The following is a 12,067-nucleotide window of genomic DNA, read 5'->3' on the forward strand; positions in this document are numbered from 1 at the left end:
ACACAAATATGACAAAATTTAATTTGCACACTGCAAAAATGATTATAGTCTCTGTTTCTCTTCAGGTGCTTGATATTCACCTGATGTGGCATTTGTTATTTATTTTCCACAAAGTATTTCGCACAGCTTGTTTGAACAGCACATGGCATTAAAGCACCCCTAACCTAGAAAATGCACTTTTAAATGTGTTTCTAGCAGAAAATGAGTCGCCAGTGTTTGTGCAGAAACATCCTGTAATTAAACAAATCCATCAATTCTTTTTTGTGTAATCTCCTTTAAACCGGAACAGTAACACAAAACAGGCTTTTGGGGATGCCCGTTCAATGTGATGTCACACTGATTTCGCCCCACCCACTATGCGCCTTATGAGCGCGTAGTTTAACCTTCTGCCAAAGACACATGTTTTTATGTAGTCCAAAGCACATGTGTTAGTCCTTTACCACCTACTTTGCATACGGGGAGGGGAACAGAAGCTTTGCATTTAAAGAAACACACACAAAAATTTTTCATTGCAGCCACAAATGGCCATGTTCAACATTGTATAATGAAAGATCTGTGGTGTATTTTGAGCTGAAACTTTACAGACAGATTCTGGGAATACTAAAGACTATTTTTATATTGCTGAAAACACCTCTGTTAGGGGCCCTTTAAAATCAAAACAAAGTGTATTCATTGTCTACCGCTCAATTCAATTCAATTCAATTCAATTCAATTCAATTCAATTCAATTCAATCTAATTCAATTCAATTCAATTCAATTCAATTCAATTCAATTCAATTCAATTCAATTCAATTCAATTCAATTCAATTCAATTCAATTCAATTCAGTTCAGTTCAGTTCAGTTCAGTTCAGTTCAGTTCAGTTCAATTTATATAGCGAATTCACAATTGTTTGTTGTTTCAATCTTCATGTGGGTGTTGACTCTATTCTAGCACATACACACTGCAAAAAATGACATTCTTACTTAGTATTTTTGTCTTGTTTTCAGTAAAAAATATCTAAAAATTCTTAAATTAAGATGTAATTTCTTGATGAACAAAATGACCTAAAAAATAAGTCTAGTTTTTAGACAAAAAATATAATATTTAAGCGAATCTGTGCTTAAAACAAGCAAAAAAAAAAAAAAAAAAAAAAATCAGCCAATGGAACAATTTTTTTTTGTTGAATTAAGCGTTTATGAAAAAAGTACATTTATTTCAAGAATATTTTTCTTATTCCACTGGCAGTTTTTTTTTTTGCTTATTTTGAGCACTAATTTACTTAAAGTTTATATTTTTTGTCTTAAAACTAGACTTATTTTTTAGGTCATTTTGCTCATCAACAAAATACATCTTAATTTAAGATTTTTTTAGATATTTTTACTGAAAACAAGACAAAAAAAATTATTTCCAAGAAAATTCTTAGTATTTTTGTCTTGTTTTCAGTAAATATATCCGAAAAGTCTTAAATTAAAATGCTTTTTCTTGATGAGAAAAATGACCCAAGAAAATAAGTCTAGTTTTTAGACATACAATATCAAATTTAAGTGATTTTGTGCATAAAACAAGCAACAAAAAAAACATTTACAGATTTTTTTTGCTTGTTTTATGCACAAAATCACTTAAATGTGATATTTTTGGTCTAAAAACTAGACTTATTTTATTGGGTCGTTTTGATCATCAACACTGCAAAAAATGATTTTCAAGAAAAAAATCTTAGTATTTTTGTCTTGTTTTCAGTAAAAATATCTAAAAGTTCTTCAATTAAGATGCTTTTTCTTGATGAGCAAAACGACCCAAGAAAATAAGTAAATAGTTTTTAGACCAAAAATATCACATTTAAGTGATTTTGTGCTTAAAACAAGCAAAAAAAAATCTGTCAAAGAAAAAGCATCTAAATTTAAGAATTTTTACTGAAAACAAGACAAAAATACTGAGAATTTTTTTCTTGAAATTATTTTTTGCAGTGTAAGAATCCATTACTTACAAGTTGGGTAATTTGTATAAATTCAAACAAAGTGAATTGTATAAAACCACTTAAACACACCAAAAAAACCCACTTCTAACCCCGCCTCCAACCCCAAAGTCACAGGGCGAAAGCAAATTGTACAAAACCATACGAATGTGGTTGTACGAATTAATGCAAATTGGTGCGAATTAAACATTTTGTAAAATAAGTACAAATTGCCATGTGTTGGCTCATACTACCTTTCTTTCAGAGGATTACACCATGATTACACTATGTTAAAATACCTCAGCACAGATAAGTGAATAGCCTGCGGTATCTTACGAAGTTTAGTGATAAAAAATAATTTGGTCAATATATAATGCATCATGTGACTTACACATCAATTGTAGCTGTCAAACATAGAATAAATAACAAGATAGAAACTGGATTCCTTCTCTCTTTTCCTCAGTCCCTAAAACATCAGGTGGCTAATAAGGTCTTGCTAATCTGAGCTAATGATAACCAAACCCCCAGGTGACCAAATAATGAATCTGTCCCTTGCCAACACATCATGAGGAATCATACTGTGGACTACTGAGGTGAAAAAGGGCTTGGTGGCATATCTGGGCATTCACCACTTTCAGCCTGACAACCCCAAAGCCAAACCACCCAGATATCAGGCATCTACCTTTAAAAATAATGTGTATATTAAGAGAAGTTTATATCACAAGTTTAAAAAAGTTTAACTGGTTGAATTGAGAGTGAAAACCATGCTCAGTGCAATATTCAACTAGTGTACATCTAGAGCAGATCTTTAATGCTCTTGGCTGGATGGAGATTATAGAGTGCCTGTTGTAAAAAAATGCATAGCAAATTAAATCTGATGTATAAATGTACATGAAAATATATCAACTAAAACTGTAATAATAAATACGCTTTGCACCTAAAGTGATTTAAGGGTTATGAATTATGCGGTACACGAACACATAAAATATATTTGCATCTATATCTGGTACAGTATCTGTAACCGCGCTTCATCTCGGCATCATTACTATAAATCAAATCAAAGTTTATGGTATGTTTGCAAGAGTAATGTATTTGGTTATTGATTTACTGACCTGAACAGCCTTCTGGGATTGGATGTCTACAATGAGCAACCTGTTCAGTAGAGGCTGAGTGGCGTAAATGAATTTGTCCTTCACATTGACTGCTGATGTCCACATACACTTCTGATCTTTCTCGCCCTCCACTTGTGGACAGACCTCCTCCTTTAGAGATTCAAAAGAAAGGTTCATCGAAATTGATTATTAGATTGAACGTATCTTGAAAGAGAGCAGCATCAACTGATCATTATTTTCTTGGAGCTGTATACAGTTTTCAAGTGCTGAGATCAGCCCTAAAAATTTCAAGTTGGAAGCATTGCAAGGCTTGCAGGCTTAAGGTAAAACTCTCTTATCTGTTGAGTAATTCATGTGCATTCGGTAATATAATCCTATTTGCCACTATTTGCGTATTTAATTTCAAGCTTTCATGAGGTCGCACATAGAAATTCGTTTTTCAAAATCCACCAAACTATAAAAGTCAAATATTTTAAGAGTGTGTAGTGCCTCAGAGGAAGCGACTTAGTGGATTTGAACTGATACAGGACAGAATGTCATCATAGAGTCAAACCCTGTGAGAAAAGTGAGTGGTTGGTTGGCCCGAGGCAGAAGTTGCCATGGTTAAAAAGGTGCGAGTTTGTTTGATTGACGGCCACAGAGGTTGTGAAGAAGGGGGCAGCTCCTGTGGTGATGCTGTTGACTGGGCTACTCAAGAGCTGTCAATGACAATCAAGTCAAATCACAGACTGATGGGACTTGATGTGTCTGGTCTAAGGACAGTGGAAAGTGGTCTTTATAAGCAAGAACTACCGGCTTTGAAGCACATACAGTTATTTTTTATGCTTATACTATGTAATCATGGGCAAACAAAGAATAAACAAAATTTTTCCCATTTTGCCGCATCCAAAATCGTGTACTGTGACCTACTGCTTTATTGTTAACAAAGTACATTCTATATAGTATCCATTCTGGGCTTGACCCCTAAATACTAAGAATTTTTTTCTTGAAAATAATTTTTTTTTGCAGTGGTCCTTTGACCTATTATATTTAAAAGGTGACTCCTCAGCTCATGTGGCCTCATGGGATAGTAAGGACACTTTAATATCTAAACTGCAAAAAATGACTTTCTTACTTAGTATTTTTGTCTTAAGTACAAATATCTAAAAATTCATAAATCAGGATGCATTTTCTTGATGACCAAAATGACCTAGAAAATAAATCTAGTTTTTAGACAAAATATATAAAAATTTCAATGAATTTGTGATTAAAACAAGCAAAAAAAAAAAAAAACTGCCAATGGGGTAAACAAATTTTTCTTGAATTTTTCTTGAATGAAGTAATTTGAAAAGAAGGTCAAGATTTTTTTTGTTACCGCATTGGCAGATTTTTTGCTCGTTTTATGCACAGATTCACTTAAATTTGATATTATTTTGTCTAAAAACTAGACTTTTTCTTAGGTCATTTTGTTCATCAAAAAAATGCATCCTGATTTAAGAATTTTTTGATATTTGTACTTAAAACAAGACAAAAAGTAACCCACTAAACATTAGACGTCTAATGGACGTGCAGATCATGTCTATATTACATCCGTCGGTCCAAGACAAATTCTGGATGTCTACACGACTTGATTTCGTGGTGTTGCTGTTTCTACTTAACTTTTTTGAAGTTGACACAACTTGCAATTTCAAAATTTTTTCATTCTTAAAACTCAAAAAAAGTTTTACTGTCTCCACTACAAAAAAAATCATTCACTAAAGAAATGTTTTCCTTCATCCAAATCTATATTATCTATATTTTATACTTGAGCCAATGAAAAATCTACACTGTAAAAAATACTTTGCTGCCTTAAAATTTTTTGTTGAATCAACTCGGATTTACAAGTCATTTTAACTTACTATTATTTATCTTGACTAGAATGAGTTGTTATAACTACAGGTGAGTTGATATAACTTATAAAATGAAGTTGACTTTTTCAACTATATTTTATAAGTTGTGACAACTCATCTATGTTGACATGACTTGTAAATCTGAGTTGATTTAACAAAAAAATTAAGGCAGCAAAGTATTTTTTACAGTGTATGAAAACCTGGCAAAAGGTATATTTCTGTTCAATAAAGTCCATTAAATGTATTTCTAGTACAGTTTTTTATGTTTTAAGAACGTTTGTTGGTTGTATTCAATTATTAGATTTGTATGTTGCTGTTTTTTCATTTAAAGTCACCATTATAGTGATCAGTGACTGTTTTAGTTGGATCCTTGACTCTGAGTTTGCTAGCTTTCCTCTGGCTGCTACAACATGTTTCTTGTGGTAAAAAGCAGCCAATAATGTAACAATCACAGTGGTGTTGATGCTTAAGATCATCATCTAGTGAGTTAATTTATTAATTCACTGTTTGATCAACTGAAAGTATCTTTTTCTGTTAATAATGTGATACTAGGAGATCCAGCACAAATAGCAGTTTATCATTCTGACAGATAAATTAAATTGTTCTGTCATTTAAAAAACAAACATCAAGAATGAGAGTATAAATCTCAACAATGGTGACAAAGAAAATAGTAAAAAAGTTAATTTATTCACACCACAGTGCATGCTGGGAGTCCTGGATGTAATGTGTAATTTGTTAATACAGAGGTCCAATGAACATCAATACTGGACGTTCAGTAGACTTCGGAAAAAAGACGTCATCTGGCGTCACAGTCTGCACCTTCAGTGAACCAAAATTGGACATGCAAAAAAGATGTGCAAAAAATTTTGTTTGGACATCAGTTTGCACAGTGGGAAGAAAGTCATTTTCGTAGCCAGAAGTAGTAGGCCATTGGTGCACTTTTTTGCCTACTGTTCGTAATAATAAACAGAAAACGGGGTGTTCCTACCTATAGTTGGGTCAAATATGGACCCAATAAACCGTAAACTATGTATAGATAACAAAACAATATATGTGTCCATGTGACCATAGTGTTTTGCCATTAAGCGTAACACCAACGAGTCGTCTCATCTTTATAATAATCAAAGAATTTAAGAAGGGTTGAATTAGATGCGACAGTGATTTCCCACAAGCACGACGTAGGGAAAACATATCATAATGTTCTCTAAACGTTCTTCCCCTGACAGGGGCCTGCTGGCATTTGATTGATGTTGTAATAGAGGCCTCCTGCCTCTCCCAAGACTGGAAACTCAAGCTCTCACCAGCCTAAAGCACCAAACAAACACAGTCATCTCATCAGCATACCAGCCCTGATGAAACCGCACAGAAGAGGAGGGCGCTCGCTTAATAGCGTGTATAAATCTAACAGCTGTCTATCAGAAAGAGCCAAGAAATGATGTGCAGCTTTAAACGGGATTGTAAGCGATGTGAGTATTGAAGGGAGGAGTTCAACTCATGTCTACTGCAGTCACACGAGGCTTGCTGTGATCCTAATTAGGATTGCAGTTGAAATATTGGTCATGCCAAGACAGGCAGATCTCAGCTTAAGTTTACCCGAGAAGCTGCAGCAGGAAATGAAACTGAAAGCGCTTCATAAAGGCATTAGGCAATGCTTTGGTTCTCATTCATTTTAATGGTAGTGCAGGTCTGCTCTGGAAGCAAGCAATCACCTGAGCCATGAATCCCATTGGATTTTCTCTCAAGGCCTCAAGGAAATGACAACACAGATAAAATAAAGCCACAATAAGAACACACACACACAGTCTCAAAGCCTTCATGAGCATCGATATGGAGCTGTGATGTCAAAAGCAGGTGACTAGAAACATCCATTTAGTGCCGTTCAAAAATAATTTGGGACTCTTAACCCTTTCCCCGCAATTGACGAGTTATCTCGTCAATTAAGAGAAAACATTTGCATAAAATAATCATGTTCCTGATTAATTTTTATGTTAATCTGCAATACCACTTATACACTAGATGCCGCACTTACCCAATTTATAAAAAAACTGAAGCCAAAATGTTATTTACCAATTTTAAAATCTGTGTATGTTTTGATAATCATTCTGAATCTAATCTCTAACAAAATTCCTTTACAAAAATGCAATTATTTCAGCTTTTTGCTAATTTTTTTATTTTTAAAGAAAAATAACCATATTGTAGTTTATAAGTAGAGAAAAAAATAGATAGGATAAAACTTTTTCCTGTTTTTTTTTTGTTTTGTTTATTGTTGGTTTGAAAGCAGAGGGTTTTTAATTTATTTGATAAATTTGTATGCTTATATATTTGTAGAAGAAAAATTTTCTGGAAGGCATTTTGTGAAACTTTTGTGAAATCACAAAACAATGCTGGTGGGCTACTTTCAAAAAAATGGCTGGCGGGGAATAAGTTAAAGGATTAGTCAATTTTCTTTAAAAAATCCAGATAGTTTACTCACCGCCATGTCATCCAAGGTGTTGATGTATTTCTTTGTTCAGTCGAAAAGAAATTATGTTTTTTGAGGAAAACATTCCAGGATTTTTCTCATTTTAATGGACTTAAATGGACCCCAACACTTAACAGGTTTAATGCAGTTTAAAATTGGACTCTAAACGAGGGTCTTATCTAGCGAAAGGATTGTCATTTTTGGCAATAAAGATAAAAATATGCACTTTTAAACCACAACTTCTCGTCTTCTTCCGGTCCTGTGAGGCGCCAGCGCAACCTCACGTAATACGTCATCACGTCAAGAGGTCACGGATGACGTATCGAAACTACGCCCCAGTGTTTACAAGTGTGGAGAAAGAGAACCGTTTCGACGTTGTTATGTCGAATGATACTAATTTTAACGTCTTTGTGTCAATTTAATGTTTTAAATGGTCCGCAAATGTACGTTTCATATATGTAACACGTGACCTTTCCACGGCATTACGCAATTACGTGAGGTCGCGCTGGCGTGTCACAGGACCAGAGGTGGATGAGAAGTTATGATTTAAAAGTGCATATTCTCTATTTTTCTTGCCAAAATGACAATCGTTTCGCCAGACAAGACCCTTATGCCTCGTTTGGATCATTTAGAGTCCTTTGAAGCTGTGTTGAAACTGCAATTTTAAACTGCATTAAAACTGTTAAGTGTTGGGGTCCATTAAAGCCCAATAAATTTAAAAAAATCCTGGAATGTTTTCCTCAAAAAAAAAAACCCATAATTTCTTCTCGACTGAACAAAGAAAGACGTCAACATTTTGGATGACATGGTGGTTAGTAAATTATCCTGATTTTTTTTTTAAGGAAATTGACTAATTCTTTAATAGTGATGGGAAAGTGAAGACTCGAATGAAGCACCGATACTTCCCCTAACTGTTTCGAACTAAGATTCAAAGCTTTGACAGTGTCGGAAAATATATACAGTATTATGTGGGACTAAAATGTGAATGAGGGAAATAACTCATAAAAAACCTCTGGGGTTGGGACATTCTGCTTTGTTTATCATTGTAATGTGATTTCGAATCACACAAGCTTCGATTAAAGGCTAATTTACATCTGGCACGCCCACTTAAACTCAAAAACCTCGGTTTAAGTGTAACATCACTAACTATTAATGAAATATTTGCGTTTATAGATGTGACTTACAAAAATGTTATTCCATCAGAATATATAGCTACATTTAAATGGCTGTCAAGGGACAAGATAAGATGATTCAGGTATCTACCAGTATGGGTTAACTGGAGAATACTGTACAAACCCCAACCACATCTTTTGTTTCTCTTGTATTTCTCAGTCAATTTTTTTAAAAATACTAACAAATTAACATTGCTCATAAATGTAACTCTTTACTTTGGGTTATACAATTCGGATGTGAAATCAAAGCTTTCTTTTGTACAAGTATTGAATATGCATTTGTTTAGATGGCTCACCTGCAGGCCAAGAAGCTTCTCACTGGGTTTGATGTGTCTCTGAATCTCACATGCCACCGGCTGGATGACTTTAATGCCGTCCTCATAAAACACATAAAACATGTTTCCGATCCCCAGACCTGTAGTATGATACATAAGCGATTATTATATGAAAGTACGAGACCCAGTCTGTGAAAACCCAGCTAAAGTCATTTTTTGTGATTTAATGTTTTCTACATAAAATCATCCTATATAATGTAAAAAACATTAATTGAAAATATAACTTTGATGTTTTTTATATTAACTAAGTAAGGCCATGTCAAAGATTAAAGGAAAACACCACAGTTTTTCAATATTTTACTATGTTCTTACCTCAACTTAGATGAAATAATACATACATACCTTTTTCAGTATGTGCACTTTTAATCTTTGTACAGCGCTTCTTGAATGTCTTAGCATTTAGCCTAGCCCCATTTATTCCTATGGCTCCAAATAAAAGTTTTATTTTGTGCCACCATACTTGCTCGTGTGGCTACTCATGTGGCAGTCTTTGAATGGGGAAGGCATGGAGGTGTTTGATGGCTTCTAGGTTCATCCCTGTTTGGAGCCATATGAATGAATGGGGCTAGGCTAAATGCTAACACATTCACAAGGCACTGTACAAAGATTAAAAGTGCATGCATTGAAAAAAGATAGGTATGTATTCGTCTAAGTTGAGGTAAGAACATAGTGAAATATAAAAAAATGGTGGTGTTTTCCTTTAAATCCAACTGAAATCATTGAGTGAGATCAAACTTTGATGCGCCAAATCTCATAATTAGATTATGAGACGTAAGCCTGGATTTCACAGACTGTGCAAGATTAAATTAGATGACTGGTCAGGCATAACATTGATGCATCTGATAGAAACATACAAAATGTAAATGAAATACATTAAACTATAGATTTAATATTTGCATTGTATTAAAAAAAGAAATGCATACCTTCTTCTCTCCAAAGTATGTTTGCCACTGTAAAAAAGCAATAAAAGAATAAAATAAGTTTACATATACACAGCACATATACAGCAGAAAGTTCAATTCACACTAAAGTTGTGTTATAAACCTTCCAGAGATGCACAACAACATTTGCAATTCCTGTTGTTTTTCTTCTGTTTAAACCAATGGAGAGTTGTGTTTGATTTGGCCAAAGTAATTATACTCTGCAACCCAAGGAGCGTATCGATTTGACTCGCTCATGTGTAATCAATGCGGTGCCGTCATTATACATTGAGGTCGACCTGTGGGGATTTATACACCGGGCTCCCAAACATACACACAAACCGCAGCGATCGCACAGAGGAAACAATGTGCGTTGAGGTGAAAGTCTGAGCTTATCTTCACATTAGGCGTGATTATTTATCCGGAACTGCTGGCGCTGTGGCCGGTATTGCCTCTTAAAACACTTTAAACTTTGGAGATGGAGATCGATGACCCAATAATAATGATCAAATACCTCTAAAAAGGAAAAAAGGCTGGCTGAGCAAAGCACAACGGAAAATAACACAGACAATTAACTGAATAATTCTAGAAAGCATTTCTGGACAGAATTGATTGTAAAATACTGCCATTAGGAAGAAATGATTCAGCTCATTCATGTTGTACCGTGGTAAAAATGAGACTTGTGGCCATTACCTACAAATGACCGATATGCCATTATTATACAACGCAATATTTGTCACAGCAGAGATCTATTGATGAATAAGACTCATTAGCAGGAAAGAATAGAGCATTAAATCAATGCTGTATTACTGAATGCATTTTGTAGTGCAATTCTGACCTGTGTTTTGCAATTCTCATTTACAAATCACCTTTCTCACGTCATTACCAAGATAGATGAGAGTAACAGCTTTAAAAGTGGTGAAGGTGTTAACCTTAAGTCTTTAGCCAAATTCTTCTTCCTGAATTAAGATCTAAGATTGCCATTGGATGAGCAATTGATGAGGTCATAATGTAGCAAGACTGTAAAAATAGATCTGCTTTACAGAAACTAGAACAGAGCAGTTTTTAAGAAGTCTGATCTGTTCAGACCTAGGTTTTCTTTAATAATACGGTGCATCGACACAATTCATCACCGGGCGGGGGGAAGTGGTACGCTTTATTGAACTAAGGGGTTCATATATTACATTACATAATTTCCCAGAGGAAATGTTATAACTCTTATGCAGCTCAGGAGATTTCATTGAGCTCTTAGTTATGTTTCGTTCAAGTACCAACTTTATCTTTAGAGGTTTCTAAAAATGAGACTTTTTGCCATTCGGTATATATGAAGCTTCAAAACGTGTACAGCAGTGTCAGCTCGTGACTGCTCATCCGAGGGGCGCAAATTCAAAATATGTGTTCGGCGTGTCGTGTGTTGCTTGTGTATTCAAAATATGTGTTTGTTACATCATGTGAACCATGTGCATCACATGTTTTGTCAAAATAAGTGCCTGAGGCACACGTGTCAAAACCATTTATGATAAAAGAGACTCTCCCTTAACAGTAAACTCAGATTACGCATGAGATTATGCGAGTATCTGGCAAACACGAAGGTCTATTTTATCTTATAAACCGGGCAGTTCTGCTTCTTCGTTCTAATTGGTTGAAACGCGTTCTAAGCCGTGATAAAATACCCCGGTAAACCCACGGTTCAGACCGCATTACATAAGTATCACTGCGCCACTGTTGCTGCATACTGATTTATGAAAACAAACACCACACTCTTTAATCATATTTTTAATTTGTCTACAATTGCACAATTAAAGGCGATATCCAGATAAATGTCAATAAATATTTTTGAGTCATCTTGTCAATAAAGAGAAAACATTCCCTGAGGATTTTCTACCTCAAATTCATATTCCTGCTACCCACTGGGTGGCGATCCTACCCAACTTAAACACTGACCCATTCACTCAACAAGTAAGCTTTGATTAGGCTCTGAATATGATCTCTTACAAAAGTTATTCACAAAAATAGAATTTGAGAGGTGATAAGAGAACAAATGAAGGTAGGATGAAATGGGTTTCTTAAAGCGGAGGGTCTGTTCTTTCATATGATATTTTATGTTTATTTAAAGAAGATCATTTTTCTGTAAGGCATTAAACTAAAACTGGGTGGAAACTTAAAAAAAAACACTGACGGGGAAAGAGTTAAGCATGCTTCCAAGAATATTTGATCATCACTTCAACAGTTGCACGATATAAATGTTAATGTATAGATTAAATTAG

The 12,067-nt window shown here is 34.5% G+C and overlaps 1 protein-coding gene across 3 annotated transcripts in view; it reads right to left on the reverse strand.

The window, feature by feature from the left end:
* fstl5 (follistatin-like 5) overlaps positions 1-12,067 on the reverse strand; it is a 173,994-nt gene that overhangs the window by 18,858 nt on the left and 143,069 nt on the right. For all 3 annotated transcript variants that reach the window (XM_055177889.2, XM_055177887.2, XM_055177891.2), the window contains exons 11-13: positions 9,804-9,830; positions 8,842-8,960; positions 3,045-3,194 (exon numbers count right to left, since the gene is read on the reverse strand). In XM_055177889.2, coding sequence (XP_055033864.1) covers positions 3,045-3,194; positions 8,842-8,960; positions 9,804-9,830 — 296 coding nt within the window. The remainder of the gene's footprint in view (positions 1-3,044; positions 3,195-8,841; positions 8,961-9,803; positions 9,831-12,067) is intronic.

Source organism: Misgurnus anguillicaudatus, chromosome 16 (assembly GCF_027580225.2).
Source record: "Misgurnus anguillicaudatus chromosome 16, ASM2758022v2, whole genome shotgun sequence".
NCBI lineage: Eukaryota > Metazoa > Chordata > Actinopteri > Cypriniformes > Cobitidae > Misgurnus > Misgurnus anguillicaudatus.